Source organism: Schistocerca americana, chromosome X, assembly GCF_021461395.2.
Source record: "Schistocerca americana isolate TAMUIC-IGC-003095 chromosome X, iqSchAmer2.1, whole genome shotgun sequence".
NCBI lineage: Eukaryota > Metazoa > Arthropoda > Insecta > Orthoptera > Acrididae > Schistocerca > Schistocerca americana.
The window spans coordinates 675,761,336-675,783,122 of record NC_060130.1 but is presented as its reverse complement, the minus strand read 5'-3'; the positions used below and the strand labels follow the sequence as shown (position 1 = coordinate 675,783,122).

Genomic DNA, 21,787 nt, shown 5'->3' with positions numbered 1-21,787 from the left:
GTCAAGTATCTTCACAATACATATATTCACTCATGAATTTTTTAATAACCCATCCCAGTTCAAAAATAATAGCAAAGTGCAGAGCTACAACACTAGAAGAAAGGATGATATTCACTATTCTGGGATATATCTGACTTTGGCATAGAAAGGAGTGAATACATTCCACATCATTAGGAAATTTCATATCCATGACCTACGGAACAAGCATTAGTGTAATGTATTACATTAAGTGGTGTATCATCATCACCAATGAACAATCTGATAGTGCTACTGACGCTATTGGATAAATCATTTATGTTTATTGAGAATATTAGTGGTCCTGTTATGGTTCCTTGGAGCACACTTGATGTTACTATTGTTTCTGTTGAACATCTGCTGTTCAGTATAAGCCACTGGGTTTCATTACACAAAAATACATGGGAAAAACTTCATATCTGTGAAAATACTTCATATAATTGTACCATATCACAGATACAAGGTAAATTCTTTTCAGAATCTTAGAAAATAGCATTTACCTGGTCACCTTCAATCTACTGTTTGCAAGATACTGTGTGTGAATGAAGCAAGCTGTTTTTCAAACAAGGTTTTTTTTTTTTTTTTTGTATCCCATGTTGATTCATTGAAAGAATCCTCTGAGTACATCACAACATTTTGGCTTAGGCTATGCTCTAAGATCCTGCAACAGACAGATGCTAGTGATATTGGCTTATAATTTTGTGTCTCCACTCTTTTACAGTTTTTACAACAAAAGTAGTCCATTTTGCTCTCTTCCAGACATGTAGCACTATTTTCTGTTTAAGATATTCTCTGCAAATATGAACTAGGATAAGAGTCAGTTCCAAAACGTATTAAATACTGCAGTTAATAGAAATTCCATCATCTTTTATGGCTATATTACCCCCCCCCCCCCCCCCCCCCGCCTTAACTACCCCCCCTCCCCCCCCCCCCTCATGCTAATTCAGATTTCCATTTTTGAGAGTGTGCATCACATTTTGAAGAAATCTCTGCTTCAAACAACCTTTTTGTTATACTAACACACCCATGACTCATCAGACTACAATGTGAATATCACAAATTGCACCAAAATGCAGTACAAAACACTCTCTCTCTCTCTCTCTCTCACACACACACACACACACACACACACACACACACACACACACAATAATATTCAGGAAGATGGATACTAAATGGACTTGAAAATAAATGCAATAAATTCTTGAGACAAACTATCCTTCACTACCACCCCCCCCCCCCCTTTCCCCTTTTTCCTCTGAGTGCCCGGGCAGCTGGCTGAAGTTCAGTAGCTGGCAGAAGTCAAGGGCATACCATCGCTGGTAGGATCATGCCTGGTACAACATTCTGTTGGTCAAACAAGCTTCAAACTAAGGATAGCTTTACTTTTTACACATATTAGTGGTCATTCTATATATAAGGTTTTCAGGATTATCTTAGTGCCACATCTAGTTGAGCAACTAAAAATTTCATTTTCTGTATTGTTTAAGTACGTTGAACCAATATATTTTCAGGTCATTCACACATCACGATAAATCCCTTAACGTTTATCTACATTCCAACCATACTGTGTTATGCACATTATTCCATATCAGACTCGACTAATTACACTGCAGATAGAGGTATTTAAGCAGTCATTCTTCCCATGGTCTATACACCAATGGAATGGGAAGAAATCCTAATGAGTGGTTCAATGAGAAATAACGTCTCTGCCATGCAGTTAATAATGGTTTGCAGAGTATGGATGATAATGATATTGTTACTTTCATTTTTAACTGACAGTACATGTTTCAATTATGAAAGTTTTTCTCTGTTATTATTTCTTACATACAATAGTCTTTTATTTTTTATTTTATTTATTTTTTACACTTTCAGGTGCCTTGTTGATTAGTCCTTGAGTGGGTGCACCATTTTTTATAACACGACCGGGCACACTGCATACTTGTACACATTTAAAGATTGAATGTCTTTCTGTTACTGAGGTAAACATGTATGAGCAAAATTTAGTTTAATCAAACAATAATGAAAGATACTTACATTATATGAGCTATATCACTGTTTAGTTACACAATAATAAAATAAACTTTCATTATGTCATTCTGATGAGGTATACAAGTGTTACCCCACAGAAATGAACACTCGAAGCATTAAACAAAGCAGTTGCATCATATTCAATTGCTAATCGTCCTGTAAAAAGCTGCCTCATCATTGGATTGTGCTGCTAGCTTGGAATCTGGGTCATTTTCTTGCACAGATCATAATTTTTTATTTCACCTGCCTCTCTGTTTATTTTATGTTACAGCTGCTTACTTGGGCAAATCACAGTACAACTTAGCACTGTGTTATCTGAAGCAATACTGAAAGAATAGGTACAGGCTTGCATTTGCATAGCAATAATGCATTGGTATGTGACAATGTTATTTGTCGTTGGTGCACTTTATACATAGGCTCACCCGTTCGAGGGTTAAGTTTTATGCATCATTCATAAATGTCTTTTGTGCTTTGTTACATATGAAAATAGTTTTCATTATTTGGACCACCTCACCACACAACAAAAAATATGAACTCTTTGAGCTGCTATAAGGATTGTCTGTTACAGGTGAAGGTGGAAGAAAGGTAATGAGAAGAGATGTGTTGCATCAATAAACAGGGCTAAGGGAAGAGAAAAGCATTTTACAGCTTTGAGCTTTGCAACTAGCACAGAAAATAGTTTGTTCTGCTACTTCATCTAAAGCAGAGTATAGGTAATAAGACTGTGATGAGGTAGGATACAGGAGGAGGAGAGTGGGGATCAGGTCATGATGCACAATAGTAAGAGGCAGTGTACCAGATGACACATCAGCCAGTAGCATCATTCGGCCTTGCCAACTTGCATTGATTGTGAGTGTTTGGGGGTGCACATTGTATGTTGTATGGTAATGCATAGACACTGGCACTATACTGTCACTGCAGCATTTATTATACCGAGTTAAAGGAAACAACAAGTGTCATATGAATAACTCACAGAGATAACATTCCTTGCATAAAAGTTAGTCAAGAGAGAGTCAAAAGCAGAAACAATGCATCAAGTTGACCAGGCCTCAGTGTTACCAGTTGTCGGGACAGACAGACACTGGAGCATGTGGTGTGAACAGACACAGAGAGAAAACAGGCAATTCCACACAGTATTCTGTTCCTCTCACTGTGCAATATGTGCAATACTCCTACCATGTTATTTATACATTGAAGACCCCTACAGTATTTGTTGGAGTTCCACTAATATTCCCTCATCCCTTCCTCACCTGTTGCATTCATACATGTGAGGAAGAAATGATGACTGCTGGTTAGCATCTGATAAGCTCGAATTTCTTTGATTTTACTGCCATGGCCATTTTGTAATATACAGGTTGGATTAAGTAATAGCATACTTGATTCTTCTTCGAACACGCATTGTTAGAATTTTAACAATAGGTACCTTGATGATGCACAATGTCCTTCTTGGAGCTTTGTCACTAGAATTGTTTGAGCATCTCTGTAATACTGTCACTGTAATACACTGTAATACTTTTAAAATGGACCCATGATGAAAGCGGTAACTCTACAGGAAAGGTAAGGACAGACTGGCAATCCCTGTATATTCTTAAGTTTGACAGTAATTAGTAGTTTGAAGTATGTGCTACACTCATAAAAGTTCATTAAAATATAATCATTTGAGTCACATCATATGGGACTACAGAATGTAATTTTTGTAATTAATAAACAATATTATGCTTCACTAAATTCTTTTAGCTCTATGCTACTGCATAGAGGAGTTGTACATGTCTATTTTAATTGCATAGCTGTGGAACAGTGGACAGACAGTAGAAACAACAATAAACAGCAAATATTTTGGAAAAATATTAAAGCTAACACACACACACACACAAGTGTGAGCAAGTGCACTCCTACTCTGCCTCCTGCCAATACAGCATGCTGGTAGAGCTCTTGGTTGGGGTGGGTAGTGGGACATGACAGAGGTAAAGAAAGAGAGGAATAGATGGGTAGGTCGATCAGAGGAGATTTTGCAAGTGTAAAACATGTTTGTGTGTGCAGACGAGTTCTCTGGCACCCACAAAGAGAGATAGAGAGCACAGGACAGAATACAGGACAAGAAGAAGAAACACAGAACACAGTGCAGCAGGGAGATGAAGGAGCTGGCTTAAGAGAATGAGATAAGGAAGATGTTGGTAAGTTAGTGTTAAATGGAAAATGAAATGTGAGAGGCTGACATGGAGGAGAATTATGAGAGAGCATGGAAACAGGTAGAGGGACTGAAGCCAAGTTGAGGACTGGAACTAGCAGAAGGTGAGGCCATGAGGGATTTCAGGAATGAAGGATGTGCTGCAGAAAAATCCAGAAAAGATGTTTCTAGGGATATTGCAAAGGAAGGTGGTTGGTTTCAGAAGCAGCCACCATGGTCAACCACATTACATTGAAAACAATGGCTTTCTTGGCCTTTGACCATCATTTGGTGGTTGCTACTCATCTGAATGGTTAGTTTGTTCACATCTAAACTCATATAAGATGAATTGCAATGGTTTTGGTGAAGCTGATCACTTCCACGATTGATTTTGGCTCTGGTGCACGAAGAAATACCAGGGGCAGGGCTGAAGAATGAAATTTTTTGTATATCCATCCTTGTGATTAAAGGTGTGATGGAATTTGGCCATTCACTTATGTAATAAAATGCAACACCTACAGCCATCCTTACGATGTCATTTATTATAAGGCTACCAGTCTCAGTGCTTCAGTGCACCATCTTCAGACCTCAGCTGATGCTGAGTGGGTTAACAGCATCTGTATCCGTGGCTCATCAGCAGCCAACATCTATAACTGGTTTTTGCAGACCACCTGTAACAGCAATGTTGCCTCTCCGACCATCAACTATCAAGTGGCCAATATCTACAACTGCTTTTCGCAGATACCTCTAACAGCAATGTTGTCTCTCCAACCATCAACTATCAAGTTGATACACTGGTGTCCAAAATTAAGGCAACAAATGGAAATTTTGCAAGGTTGCATTTATCTTGCCACAAAACTGTGTAAACAGGTTATAGTAATATAGAAACAATGTAAAGAACATGGAACATAAACAACTGCAACATGCATAATAGTAGCCAAAATATTCTTCATTTTTTCCAACTTAACAGATTTGCACATACATTCTGACAACTGGTTAATGTGCTCAGCATGGGGTGTTACCATGTCTGGCTGCAATACAGGCCTGACAACAATGGGGCATGCTGTGAATGATGTCATCAGTCTCTTTCTGATGCAATAACACCCATTCTTCCTGCAGAGCTGCTTGCAAATCTTGGAGAGTGGTTGGTGGATGCTTACATGATGCAATCTGTCTCCATAGTGCATCCGAGACATGCTCTATGGGATCCAAACTGGGAGACTGAGCAAGCTATGCCATATGTGCAGTATCTTCCATTTCCAAGAACACATCAACCACATGTGCTCGATGAGGTCGAGCATTATCATCCATCAATATGAAGTCTGGGCCCACACGACCTCACAAAAACCACACATGAGGTCCCAAGATCTCATTGCGATACCTGACAGCAATTAAACCTTGCCGATTCACCCGTACAATTTAATGAAGAGGTGTTTGAGTGGTCAACATAATCTCTGCCCACACTATTTAGGATCCTCCTCGATATCGGTATCTTTCCACAATGTTTGGATTCTGAAATCATGTTGCACAATCCCTGCAGATGCAAAAGAATCAAGAATCACTCTCCAGACCAAATCAGGATTCATCTGCAAAAAGAGCACTGGTCCACTGTTGGACTGTCCAGGTGGTATGTTGACGACTCCACTCTAGACGTTCCATTTTGTGAAGATGCATCAGAGATACATATACAGAAGGTCTCTGATAATAAAGGCTACTCTGATGAAACCTTCTGTGCCTGTTTGTCTTGGTACAACACATCCAGTGGATGCTGTGATGTCAGATGCCAGCTGCCGTGCAGTACTAAGGCAGTACCATCGCACCCTTATGGCCAATTAACGGTCCTCTCCTTTTGATATCACACATGGCTGGCCATATCCTGGCCTTCGGGATACTGTTTCAGTCTCCATAAATTGTCATCACATCCAAGAAACAACAGAATGATTCACATTAAGCCTTTGGGCCACATCAGTTTGTGACTGTCTTGCTTCCATTCTTCCTACGGCCCTCCACCACAGAAAGTATGGTATGCATCTTCTTTGTGCCATACTCCACAGTCTGTGACTGCATCCACAGCAATTGTGGATGTGGGACTACCTGGAAAACACAACCACATTTGATAGGTGCCCTGATGTCATTGTTGAAGTGGTTGTCTACTGACCAAAATGCCATCTTCCACAAAGAACACGACTGTACAGACATCTGTTGACATTTTGTATGATTATACTGTGAATTAGACACAACATGCGGAAATAGTGGTTTGTTGCTTTAATTTTGGACACCAGTGTAGTTGATGGTTGGACAGATAACATCACTGTTAGGTAGTCTGCGAAGACCAGTTATAGATGTTGGCCACTGATGAATCATGGATATGGATGGTGTTAACCCACTCAGAATTAGCTAAGGCCTGAAGATGGTGCACTGAAGCACGAAAACTAGTACACATATAATAAATGACATGATAAGGATGGCTGTAGGTGTTATATTTTATTACAGAAGTAGGAAATGGTGGAGAAAATGTATGGAGGAGATCTCATAGCTAGGCCTGCAACAGGGAGATGACCAGTGAGTTGCAGTTTGGGATCACGGAAAGACCTTCAGATTGACACATGATATTCCCTACATTGGATAGGCATTGGAACAATACTTTGAGAGGGATGAGAAGATTCCAATAACTCACTGGTTCACTCACACTACTCATTTTCTGCCGCATCCTTATTCACCTGTATCTTCTTTATCTCCTTCTCTTTATCTGGATCTATCATCTCCCCCCACTATTTTCTTAGCATTTTTTTTTTTTTTCTAGCAGTCCTCTTTTCTGCCCCCTGTCTACCTGCAAAGGTGCAAGACACTTCCCCTTCACATTATGTTTCACTCTGACACAATTTTACCTAGCCCCCTCCTTTCATGTTGCTCCTTCTCTAACCACACACACACACACACACGGGACAGACAGGAGAGAGAGAGAGAGAGAGAGAGAGAGAGAGGGGGGGGGGGGGGGGGGGGAACTGCAAAATTACATATTACACATTGCATGAATGAAATAAGTAATGTCTTCTACAAAGTTACTAAGCTTTCTTGGTGGAATCAATTGTGAAGTTCATGGGTCTGCAACCTGATCTTCAAATCAAGTTGACACAATATTTTAATGGTTCACCTGGCTGTCATCATCATCATATCGGCATCATCATCATCATCATGTAAGGTACTGGTATTGATGTGTCTCGTTGAACTGAGGCTACTCTGGAGCTGGTGCTCTTATACAGGTGATTAGCAGCACCACTGGTGATGAAGGTAAACAAAAATGGGTATTGCTACCATAAGTAATCATCAAAACCTTCTAGCAATTGAGAATGTTGTCTTCTAATGCAGGTCAGCACAGTGATCTACAACATGCTATCAGAGGATAGCTCTTCCCACTGTTAATAAGATTAACAGCCAGCAAAATTTCAATTGATGCTTTCAGAGTACAGTGTCAGTAACAAGAAGTGGCAGCAACCACCTGTGTCTCATTATACATTATTGTGTCATCCTCAGCTAATCAACATTACACCACCATAGATTTTTCAGGTTGTTGTAACCTTTCATTGCAGCAGTTTCCTATGCATCAGTCCTGAATAGTACGAATTGTTTGACCAATTTAAGCCATACCAGAGTAGCATGGAATGTTACAAATACTGGGCTTCCTTTAGCCCCAAATCACCTTTAACAGAACCACAAAGGGCATTAATCTTAGCTAACAGATGAAACACTGTCTTGATGTTAAAACAAAAAAATTCTTCCTATTTTAACTTATATGCTCTCAACTTATGGTACTAAAGTGACTAACTTAAGATTCATCTTGTTGTAGTTGTGGTGATGGTCTGAACTTCAAGGCAAGACAGACATTCCTCTCCAAGAATCTGTTCCATTTAAATACAGACCTCAGGTGTTGAATTCCTGTGGTCAATTTTCTGCATCATGTATGGTATATACTCTTCAGACCTGCAGCCCACAGAACACAGTATGTTGGTAGGGTGGGTGACAACTATTCACATTCATATACCAATCAGAATGTGTAGGTTTATGATGAATGCTACGCTATCCTCTGAGCAAGTCATAGCACACTGTGCTGACTTGCATTAAGACATGATATTCTCAACTGACACAAGATTTGATTAGTTATGGCAGCAATAATTCATATTTGGTGTCTTTGTCACCATTGGCACTGCTAGTATCTTTTGCAGTGGGGGCAGTACTCATAGCACTTGATGCATGCAATGAGTACTCTCTGCTGGCCTATGTAGGCCTGCCACCTCCAGAGTAGTAGCAGTTTGACAACATTCAGCAAGAGTAGCTTTTCACCTGATAATGATGACCAGGTGGACCATTGAAATATTTTCTCAATCGGATTTGAAGATCCAGCTGCAAATCTGAAAAGAATGTCATACAGCCATAGCCTAGAACAACAAATCAAATTTCCCAAAACTTTGGAACATCAAGAGCAGTAGAATATCATTCAAAACAAAGGCTGTACATAACAACAAGGAACATAATAGTTATAGTGTTCTGCAGCAGGGTTTCTGCTATTTTGAAATTACCTGGCAGATGAAAACTGTGTGCTGGACCATGACATGAACCCAGAACCTTGCTACTGAGGTATACAGGAATAACTCTGTCTCTGTACTCACAGCTTCAATTCTGCCAATACCTCTCTTGCACTTTCCAAATTTCACAGAAGCTCAATATTTTAGTAAAAACAGATAACACTGCCGCAACCACTTGTCTAAATTATTACAGCTTATTATACCAGTTGACAGTGGACTGATTAAAATATCTCTCTACTTCACTAAATTAATTTTGTACCCATCCACACTGCAAAATTAGATCTGTATCTTTGTTCACCCAGATTTGTACTATGCATAATTACAAGCATAGGCGATTAATAAATGAAGCAACTAGTGTATTCTACATGTTTTGATTTACCACTGAGCTACAGAAACATTTTTGTGAGAAACATCACTTACAACCACATCATCTTTGGAACACAACAGCATGATATAATCTAGATTTATTAGCAACACCATTGTTCAGACACAGTCTCAAACAGTATGGTATACTGAGAACCATTCCACAATATCTATACCAATTAATGTTCTTAATGGTTAGCATTATATTTACTATATAAGAAAGCACAAAACATGATCATAATACCTGAACTAATGTAATATCTGCAACCTTCATTGATTTAGCATCAATGGGGAAAAAGAGTCAGCTACATGGGTACACACCTTTTTCATCAACTTGCCAGACAATATTAAATGTCTTATGAGAAATAAAATAGGATTTAGGAGAAAATTGAAACTTTCAATGAGCAAACTAATCATTACCTTCTCTTTTGAGGACTATCCTACAGTGATTCTTAAAACTACAGTGAAATGAATTAAGCTTTTGTTAGAATGTTTTTGATTATACAATATTCCATATCAGCAATATTATAATATAATATATTACACAACTTTATGTCATTCTGTATATTGTGCCCAAATTAAAGAAAATGTCCATCTATGACATCTTTCCATACCCCAGAAGATCCTACAAGTTGAATATCATTCATTTTATTAATGTAATGTGATGCTGTTGAAAACTGAAGAATAGCAATAGCAAATTGATTTCTAGTGTGACACCTAGCTTTGAAACTATGCCCCTCGGAGGAGCTAAAAGATTGACAAAACTGAGAGGAGAAAAAAAATAAATAAATAAACACCTTTCATATGACAATAAGGAAATAAAACATAATGCCTAAAGACAAAGAGGAAAGATAATACTGTGATGGGACTGGTCTTCATAGAAAACTATAGTAAAACACAAGATGAAACAAAAATACAACTGTACATGTATTTTTTTATCTTCATTTGAATATGGCTACTAGCAAAATGACATATTCATACTTTGAAAATCATTGAAGTTACACCAGATTAAAGAGACAGCCCTGATTTACAAATGTCTCCAAATTAATTTCACAATGCAAATACAAAATGACATAATCTCAGTTATCAATGAAGATGAGGACATTTAAAATGTTCTGACAATTTAACATCAAACTTGTCAAGTCATTGCACCTAAATGGGTCAGACAAATTTGTGTTTTGGCACATTTAATGCATCCAACATATCCCTCTCTCTGCAGAAGTGAATGCTCTTAAATACGTCTCTTTTGCTTAAAGATTTCACAAACAGAGCAAATTGAAACTGCTGGGGTTTTTGTAGAGGTACAAAATAGACAATGTGCACCAGTATTATCCATAAACTAAAATTACTTTGATCTTCATTATCGCAGCACTTTATTTTAAAGTGGACAACAGTTGTAATCCCAAAACTGTTTACAACACATCAAAACTTAAATCAATGTGAATATGATTTAAACAAACTAAGAAGATCCCTTCTAGGTCAGTATTTATAAAACAGTTACACTTAATTTACACAGCTCCAACATAAACAAGGAAAAAATCGGTGCATTTAACTTCTATATTTCTTGTGTACCCCTTTTAACTCGAAAAGGATTTTAAAATTTATTCGTGCCAACTAGCACTCAGTAATGTGTCACTGAAGACACTAAGTTGGGTGAGAGGCAACAATATTGATGTAGAATCAAATACAAAGCAATATGCTCCAGCACTGAATATTATGAAATAAATAGTAGCCAACTGAGTCAAATAAATATTAAGAAGCAGCAGTAAACTTTTAAAACAAACTCAACAAAGCTAAATTTACTAAAAACACATGATCATTTAATTCACATAAATTAGCATTTTCACCACACTATATACCTATGAATTCAAGCATTGAATTCACTTCATTATATTCAAAATTACAACTAAAATATATTGATATTACAGTTTCGAAAAGTCAGTGAAGTCTATAACTACAGTACAAATAAATGAGTAATGTCAGGAACATTATTTTCAAGTATGTTTACAATTATTTCCAGGGTAAAAAAATGAGAGCACAATCTATAAAACTGTTTGACTGTAACTGTAGCATACTGCATCAGTATAGCCAGAAATACTCATATATGTTGTATCTCTCTCTCTCTCTCTCTCTCTCTCTCTCTCTCTCTCTCTCTCTCTCTCACACACACACACACACACACACACACACACACACACAAAGTGATTTCTGCAAAGCCTTACACAAGTCAGGTACAAACTTAGTGACAGTGCCCAGACATGCTAAGCACTTAATTTTAAATTATGTGTCCAAGTGCCCACTGAGACTTGCAGTTTCAGTATCATGAACAGCAGCAAGAATATACCAATCTTACATTTCCTTTTCACAATGAAGTACATAAAGTGTCTCTCATAATAAGTGCAATGCATGCATATGTATATATTATGCACTCTATCATTTATTTAACTCTCTATAAATCTCATAAATGAAATAAATGAAAAACTACTTTATATTTAAATATTTTATTTCCACATTTGAAATGTATTACCTTAGTGTCACATAGACTTCAACTACCTTCAACAAATGTACTAACAATTTCATCAATGCAGACATAACAACATAACTACACACAATAATGACTCTTGTACAGTAACTCCCAAGATGTATTCTGATGATGAAGCATTCTGGAGAAATTAATCTGAAACACAAATTATAGCACATGACAGAGTCTTCAAATTTCCTTCCACTAACTTTGTGATTGTTAAGTGAAGTACATCATGCAAAAATTCTGTAGTTAGAGTGATAATATTAGTGGATTATTCCATGGAAATATATGTATGTTGTTAAGTTAAAAGTGTTGTATTAGAATTTCACTAAGAACTTTATTCACAGCTGAAACTAAATTTCTGCTGGTTAGAGGAAACAAGTTTCTACACAAACTGACGTGCATTCTACCAACAACATACAGCAAACAATGCACCAGTTGCTATGTGTAAGGATAGAAATGTCTAACTAATTATTCTAATGGTAATATCTTTTCTATATTTCTTTACCATTCCCTTGGGAGCTGTTAAAGTACTATAATTTTCTCCCCATATTATTAATTCACTTTCTGTAGCACTCAAATTCGTTTCTGATGATGTAAGTTTGTAAGCAACACATATTTTCTCCTTTGTCATTTGTCGCTCAGACAACATTGTTTTTGTTCTTTTTTTATTTTTACTTTTCCATGATGACTCAGAACAAACTACATTCACTTTATATGAGATCCTACCTAACAGTTACATAGTGTGTTTAGATCAAACTGCTGCAAAAAGTTCAGGCTTTTTACCGCCAATTGGATAACTAATTATGAAACTGACAGCTAAACTGGTCAGAAACATTTATTTTATTAACATTAGTTCCATCATTGCTGGTAGAAAACCTACCATCATGGGAAAAATCACTCTTTACATAATCTTTTTTGAGGAATTGCCTAATATCTCTAAAAATATTTACATATAGCTACTGCTTAATTAATAAAATAATTTTGTTCATGATGTTGCTGAAATGAAGTATGCAAACAAAAAACTGCAAGACTCAACTCCATTGGAGTACTTCCCCGAATTCTCCAACATCCCTACCAACCAAAATACCATGAGATGATTTGTATTAGTTAAAAGTTGAGCTCAGCATTTCCCATGTGCCAGTTGATAATGAAAATTAGTCAATTAAATGACAGCTCTGTGTGTGTGTGTGTGTGTGTGTGTGTGTGTGTTTCTCCCCCCTCCCACTTTCACCCCCCACCACAAATTCTCTCTCTCTCTCTCTCTCTCTCTCTCTCTCTCTCTCTCTCTCAGCCCCTCACATCAATGCAGCGCAGCAAGTGTGTGTGTGTGTGTGTGTGTGTGTGTGTGTGTGTGTGTGTGTGTGAGAGAGAGAGAGAGAGAGAGAGAGAGAGAGAGAGAGAGAAAATTTGTGGTGGGGAGTGAAAGTGGGGAGGCGGGAGGATAGCAGTTTGAGAGCCAGAGCGGAGAATGGAGGAGACTAGAGTGGCTGTTGTAAAAACTTATGAAAACCATATTGGTAACAAGGGAAACTCCCCATCAAACCCCCCTCAGATTGAGTGGTGAGAGAGGGACCAGTGGACAGCCCATCAAACACTGAACAAAGATTAAGCATGAAAACCAGAAGAACGTTTTCTGGAAAATAAATAAATAAATAGGAAAAGTGAACAGCCCAAGGACTAGAAGTGCAATACAGAGCAGCATGAAACAGCAACAGCATCATGGATAAATGTTCATGGTGTTGGATTGCCAAGCAGGCAACTTGTGTAAAGACCTCTCTTGTGCCAAAGTATTCAAATTATTTTTATTTATTTATTTTTTCTGTTCGATGTATTCAAATTTAAGTCTGTGTCATGTTCTAACGTTTGTTTTCAACAGTGAGGTGTAGGGTAGGGACCAATAACGACAGCCAATTCTGCACAACTACTCTATTAGAAGCTGAAATGGGAACCGCAAACATTTCATGAAATGGTATTAAGCCAACCAAATCCTCTACTGTTAAGCCAACCAAATCCTCTACTGGAAAATATGTATGGTATGTCATACACAGCATTAGTGACAGTACATGTGTCATATGATAGGAATTTCTTATCAATGCACCTAATTTGTACATCTGGTAAGTGAGTGAGGTATGCCTCCTCGCCCCAGTTAGGTGTTCGTATGAATGTGAATGTGATCACAACCAAGGAAATGATGAAAACATAATACGTAGTCACATAAGCTGCAACAAATGAACGCAACAGTTTCACAATCACACAGTTTCTCTGTGCTCTATCAAAACATTTGTTTTTAATGTTTTCGAAGTTGTGTTCCATTTTTGAAGTTTTGACCCTCGAATCCCTCTGTTGTAACATAGTTCACACCCATTTATTTGTTGCTTTCATTTCTGTGAGACATGTATGTGCTATTTCATCTGCTTTCACTATTCATCAAATTTACTTCCGATTGTAATGTATTCTTACAACATGCCTCATATTCTATGACCAATGTATAGTATGACAACTGCCAAGACTACAGAAAGAGAACAAACATTTCACTGACCAGACGGAAAGTTCATAATGTTGGGCAAAAAATAAAATTAAAATAAATGGCATGAAGGAATTTTGAACACAGCTCCTACACTTTACCATTCAACACTGAAACAATTAACCATGACACTACAGCTGTTCAATTTATTTCGATATTGCACTTTTTAAGCTTGGACCATTCACTGTTTTTATTTGGCCTTTTTTTTTCTTTTAAAGTTCAGTGCACCTTCTGCCTGTTTTCATACTTTATCTGTGTTCAGGTTTTGATGGGCTATCCACTGGGCCATCTTACCACTAAACCTGAGTGCGATGGCAAGTTCCCCTTGTTAATTATCACATGCATCAATTGTCTCAAGGATGAGAAGATCATGGACGGGAGGTTACTAGTTAACAGCATAATATTCCCAAGGTTGTGCAGCTAGTGACGAGGAACATAAAATTCAGACTCTCAGCCTTATATCATCAATGTTGCATGCTCAAATTAATGGTTATCACTCACTTATGTTTTGACCTAGATACATATTCGTGAGTATTTCCAAAATTCTAAAGGAGAGTTTAAGTCCAAGGTCCTATTAGCAGTTCAATAAGAGCAATCAAAGAAATCAGCCAAGGTACTGTTTAAGGAGCCAGCCTGACATTTGCCTTAAATGATATTGGGAAACACCAAGAAAAACAATTCACAAAAACAGTCTAACTTTGTTACAGTGCTCAGAACCATAACTGTTATCATATGCCACAACACATTCCACTAACTTTAGTGCTGCTTCCTAACTGGGTTTAATAAATTCCTATGTTATGCACTGCACACACAATGGGTACCTAATTTTCACAGAAGGCCACCAAATTTTATTAACATCATCAGTGAGAGTAATGCCAAAGAAAGAGAAAAACAAGCTTGAAAAATATTATTGGAATTTTAATCATCAGACATTGTTGAAATCTACCTCTTGCTAATAACTTAAGAATTATTCAAAGAGAATTTATCAGGAATCAGAATTCTGACAGTGACAACAAAAACAGGCATATGTAGTTCCACACATAAAAATCCTGATTGCTGCTTGAGTCATTGCTTTCAATTCTGTTGCAACACTGAGAAGTGAAGAACTTGTTTTTAGTTTCATTATCAATTCGTAAACTATAATTTTTTTTTCATTTAGTTTCTTGTCTCCATACACTGTCTCTTTGCTAGACCATCAAACAAAAAATTGGAATTCATACCTAAACATTAGCACTTTGTGTCATGAAGTGCAGCTCTTAAGATAATTCTGAAAGTCTCTCATGGAGAAATCAGTGGTTTCTGGTAGTTAAGAGGGAACTAGCAACAATTGTGTATCGTTATTAATGTTGTTATTGTTTTTGCATGAGACAGAAGTGTTCAGTTGGAACTGAAATAGGTCGATCAATGCAAACAGGCCCTTTCAGATCTCTAACGTGTGTAACCACAAGTCAGTATTTTCCTGTATTTCGTCATACAGGGGCCAATAAGACAAGCAGTTGTTATTCTTATTTGCTTGTAAATGATGGCTCAGTTGCACATCCCCTGGTAAGCTATATGGATGAAATATTAAATGCCAATCCACTGATACAGTATCGGCCAACAATTATATGGTATATAGAATGAGTATGTTATGCACAGCACATATGCTTGAGTCATTCATAAAGCACCATGTAGGTTTATAATGATATGGAGGGATACATAACTGCTTTCATCTGTATCTCAGCAAAGTATCAGAAAATAGCTATTATCCAAACAAGGCAGAGGTTTAATATATTATCATTTTTATTTGAGTTTTCCATTTGATAATGGATTACCACAGTACTGTCAGATATTCCAAAATAATAGACAGGGGCCTTGTGTGAAAACTAAATTCATTACTGGTCATTTAATCACTACTATCTATGATTTCTTAATGAGTAGTTTCATTTTCCTTCACCCGGACATTTATTTAATACAGATCTATTCTCAATGCTCACTTAATTGTTGCAATTATTGGACTCAAGTAGTAGAATGTTTAGCAACACACTTACAGCAAAACAGTAAATCCAGATGGATAATATCTTAAAGAAGAAAATTAAACTAAGCACATAAATTCTTAACCTGTGTCAGAAGTAGTGTCTGATTGTGGTGAATAGTTACTTAAGAACTTAAGACAAACAATACATTACTGGTCTATCACTGAAGAACCTTGATGGATACCTATGAAGCTACTTTGTGATCATCAGCCATTAGACATCTGCTACCTCAATAAAGGCTGCCTCCATACTTTTCCATGCCCTATGGCTTTCAGCTAAATGCATCCATGTTCTCCATGGTATTTTCTTATATACCAGTACTGTAATACCCCCACCTATTATTAGATTACTGTCTCAGTCTTTTCTTCTGTCTTGCAATCTAGCAAAGTACTTCCTTGTTCCATCTATCACTGATTCGACTGATTACATGTGCTACTTCTACCCATTTCATGTCCTGATCCATTTGTTTGTTATCTTCTCTCTCCTGGAAGTACACAGCTTTTTAACAGCTTTCACATTAGAAGTCAATGTCTGTCTGCCATAAGTCAAAACTGATAATATAAACTGATTGTAAATTTTCTTGTTCTCACACCAGTTTTACTCTTCTGTTTATTTCTTTGCCATCTACAGAGCCATTCATCTGCTTTAAATACAAAAATTTATCAACTTGTCTTATGGTTTCTTTCATTTTGTACAAATATCTTTTCAGTGTAGTGATTACAAGCTACTTCCTTATTGTAACTGTTTTTCAGGCCTGGTTTTGAACTCACTCTATAAAGGTCTTCCATTCACTATTGAAGTGTATTTGCACTTGAGGAAAACAACTCATCATCATTAGCACAATTAAGATGGCTTGGATATCTTCCATTAACCCGTATTCGCCCTTCATTTTGTAAGCTGTAAGCCTCTGGAAACTTCTTCTAGAACTGTTACTTATAGGTATAACGGAATGGAATCTCCCTGCTTTACTCCTCTTTCAGTTCTGAATTTCTCACTATCCTGACAAAGTGTAATGTTAATTGTAACACAGATGCATATTTTCTTCAGTGTACCAACATTACTTGAATGATTGTCTTGTTTCCCCATGATTGTTAGTAAAAATTTCATAAAAACTGACTCAAATATATTATCAGAACCACACGAAATGTGGTTTTCATACTCATTGTTTTGATCTACAATTTTTTTCATTACCTGAAAATAATTCATTGTGATATATCCATTCTCACAGACAGTTCATTCCTTCAATCTGTTGCAATATAATGTTTTTTTTAGACAGCGGACAACAATTTTAGTATATATTTTGCACACTGCCTGCCTCTCTTTTTATGAAGTAGAATAATTACAGCATTATCCTAATACTAGAGAACTGTCTTGTCTGTACAGATTACTCCATTGTATTATGGAAAGTTACTTAAAAGGCTTAACAACAGTTACTAGAAAGGACAGGATTTTGCAAATTATGTGTCAAATTAATAATCCAAAAGAATTAAAAATACATTTGATATTGTGCAATGAAAGAAAGAGCAGCCATCCAAAAAATAAGAAAATCTGAATAAAAAGATTGTAAATGATAAATGATAATCTGTATGTATTTGGAAGTGTCGCTAGGGATCCCTTTTCAAAATAAGTAATTATCAGTTCCTTTGTTGTCCACCTGTGACATTTCAGAGCATAAAACTGCATCATCCTTAAATACTTTATAAGATATATGACTGGACCACTGTAATTATATACCTATTTGTTCCACTGCTGCCAAAGGTTCTTGAAATTTTTAAGACGGAACAGCTCTCCAAACTAATGTTTCATCTTGACAATAATAAAACAATTAGTAAACAGTTGCTTAATGAAAATATAATTTAGAAATTCATTCTCCAAACATTAGAAGGTATTACTAAAGAAAACAATACCAGGTGACATTTATGTGAATTGTATAATTTAAAACAAATTGCTATAAAACAAACTGAGTGTGGCAACTGACTCATTCATCCAGAAATCAACCAACGGATAAAGAAAGTTAAGACAACAAATTCAATTAAAGCAACAGTAAATATTTTTGGCCAGTGGGAGAGCACTGCTTGAATCACACAAGGTCCAGTTTTCAACAGACCATGTTCCTCATACATATTAGTATCAGCCCATTTCATACATCATGAGCATTAAGTCATAAAATAGTTGATCACTCCTAAAACAGATACAGATAGGTTCAGAGAAGTAACAAGTAAAAAGACTTTATACACTGTCTTCTTTAATTTCGAGGAAACACAGTAAATTCAGTTCTGCATAGCAATGAGTACAAAATGAATAAAAACGTTGTACATAATCTGAAATTAGTAAGTAAATGGTAAATGATAAGCATTTTCAATACATTTTTCAATAACACAAAGTGAGTGAAGGTTAACAGTGAAACTATTACTTCTCAAAAGCCGCTATTTTGCACAATAACTTATATGGCAGTTAGCAGAATTTTCTGTACAAAAGAACAATAAACTTCCTGCTGCCACCTAAGTGTGAAAATGTCTTAATATCATGATGGAAAACGTTTGTGGAATACAAATGATGGAATGAGTAATTATGGTCATTCACCACGTATACTATGGAGGTAGTGAAAATATACACAAACCAGAACTTATAACTAGTATTCATGAATTCTCTCTCTCTCTCTCTCTCTCTCTCTCTCACACACACACACACACACACACACACACACACACACACACTTGCTGTGCTGGATTGATGATGGGCTGTGTATGTGTGCGTGTGCTGCATTGATGAGGGGCTGTGTATGTGCATGTGGATGCGTGTGTGTGTGTGTGTGTGTGTGTGTGTGTGTGTGTGTGTGTGTGTTTGCATGAACATGTATGTGGCTGTAAGCATGTCTAACTGGAATATGACTACATGATCTTAATCTGAACTACTGAATTGAGACCAGTGGATCGGGCTGGGGGCAGTGAGGGGAGAGGGATACTGATATATCAGGAAATACTGAAACTATCATTTTTTTCAGATGAGCAGTGCTGTAATCAATCAGAGATAGTGTTGCCGCATAGCCGATGATGCCAGAAGTGTGGTGCAGAAGTGATGAGTTCTTGTAAATGACAGCCTCATTGTAGCACTAAAAATTAATATTAATTGCATTTTGATATTATTTTTGGTTCATGCTTAGGCTGAGATAAGCATTTAAACATGTAACTATGATATGCGTAGGTAGGTAATATGTTTTCTGCATGAGTTTTGTAAATTTTTGAGTATTTGCAAAGCCATTAAAGTCTGGTCTCCATGATGTTTGAGTAGGGTAATACTGACAGACAAATATGGTACAATATCGACAGGATGTTGATATTTCTCCATCCTATACACTTCAGAAAAAGTTGTTTACACTGAAGTAAGGTCTTATATCTAATTTCAAATGGTGTGGACAAGAAAAAGAAAATTAGAGAGGGCTAAATGGACTAAAGAAACTATGAAAAAGGCATTAAGTTTATGAAGTCATGGAGATCACTGACCAGTTTACCAAAGGAGCTGAAATACTAAGAATTACACATTATGATTGATTAAAATTCAGGTAAGAAACTGTTTCTGGGGAGAAGATCTGTTTTATTCCTGGATAAGAACAAGAATTTGTCAATCATGTGACTGTATTTGCACAATTATTCTTCGGCATTTCCCAGGTTGAGTAGCAGTGAACTAACTATGACCTTGTCTGAAAACTACACCTTAAGCACAATTTCAATAAAATTACCAAAATGGCTGGAGGAGAAGGGGTTTCTGGTTTTAAAAAGAGAAATCCTAAAATATGTTTAAGGAAACCATCAAACAAGTATCTAGAGAGTTCTAAGTTTTAATAAATCTGAATTTGATTTATTGTTTCCAACTTGAACACCATTTTTGAAAAAATGCCATGTACATATCATGATACATTTTAAGATAATAAAATGAGTTACTTTCTTAGACCAGGAATTTTATTCTGTCTTCATTTCATACTGTTCATACTGCCACATAGAAGAAGATGTAATTAGATTAATGACGAACACTAACTTCACTTAACAAATGTTTATTCAGCACTTGCACGTACAAGAGCATGGAGCAAACTGCCTCCAGCCAGAACATATATGGTATATATACAGGTACAGAACATTCCAGTAAAATTATTCTTGACATTTGTGGATGTTTCTAGAATGTACTTGCACGAAATATAGAAATTAAAATTTTGCAGTTCAGGTTACTTTTGAACTCATGACCCTCCATGCAACGATCTAGTGTCATAACCACTACACTACAGTGACTGTGCTACTCAGCTTTTTCTGTGACATTGCTCCCTCCTTAAGAGAACAGCATCTCGGTGTTACGTCCTCCTAGTTTGGGAACGAGTCATCGGTCTCGTATACTACGGCTCCCGATGACTTTTGTTTTCCCTGGCAGTGATCTTATTAGAACTTCCCTTGCTGCTACACTCATCATCACCTTTCTGCTTGTTGCCTGTTGCTGGAGCTTCGAATTTACCCTGGGTTGCAGGATCCTTATAGGGCTTCATTTGAAGGACATGGACAGTATCTCTGATATTTCGTCGTATTGTGTTGGGGGTCGAAATCTTCAACTTCATAAGTAACATCAGACAACTGTCTTACAACCTTATAAGGTCCAAAGTAGTGCCTGAGGAGCTTCTCAGAGAGACCAATCTTCTGAACAGGAGTGAAGATCCAGACGAGTTCACCAGGCTGGTAGACAACAGGGCGGTGGCTCATGTCATACCTTTGGTGATCGTTTTCTTGAGCTTGCGGTGTGCGGAGTTGAGCTAACTGCCGAGCTTCCTCAGCTCTGGTTAACACCTGGCAAATGTAGTCATCGTCCACGTCATCAGGATGTAACGGAAACACAGTGTCCATCGTCATTTCTGCCTCACGCCCATGCACCAGGAAAAATGGTGTAAATCCTGTGGTGTCTTGTTTGACAGTGTTGTAGGCAAACGTCATGAAAGGTAGCACCTCATCCCAGTTGCTCTGCTTAACATTGACCAACATTGATAGCACGTCAGCCAAGGCCTTATTAAGGCATTCAGTAAGCCTGTTAGTTTGTGGATGGTAGGCAGTCGTCATGTGATGGGTAATGTTGGACTAACGGTTTATCTCTGTCACAAGATTCGATTGAAGAACTTTCCCTCGATCTGTAATTAACAACCTTGGGGCACCGTGTTTTAATACAATGTCTTCTCTGATGAATTTGGCTACCTCGAATGCTTCGGCTGTTTTCACAGCTTTTGTAATGGCATAGCGCGTCAGATAATCAGTGCAAACAATAATCCATGTATTGCCACTAGCAGACGTTGGAAATCATCCAAGGAGGTCAATCCCAGCACGATAGGAAGGCGTTTCAGCTGGTGGAATTGGAATGAGTCGGCCGGGTTGTTTCGGATGAACTGCCTTTGTCCTCTGGCACTCTTGACAGTGTGACACATAGTGATGGACACTCCTCAATAAACCTGGCCAGAAAAATCTCTTGCGGATCCTATCATATGTCTTAATAAATCCTAAATGTCCAGCCTCAGGAAGCGCATGTGTTTAGCCA

General features: G+C 37.2%; 1 protein-coding gene across 1 annotated transcript in view; it reads right to left on the bottom strand.

The window, feature by feature from the left end:
* Positions 1-10,047: 10,047 nt before the first annotated feature.
* Positions 10,048-21,787, bottom strand: part of LOC124555552 (potassium voltage-gated channel subfamily H member 2-like) — a 1,273,976-nt gene continuing 1,262,236 nt past the window's right edge. The window contains exon 9 of the mRNA XM_047129507.1: positions 10,048-11,836. Coding sequence (XP_046985463.1) covers positions 11,762-11,836 — 75 coding nt within the window. The 3' untranslated portion in view covers positions 10,048-11,761. The remainder of the gene's footprint in view (positions 11,837-21,787) is intronic.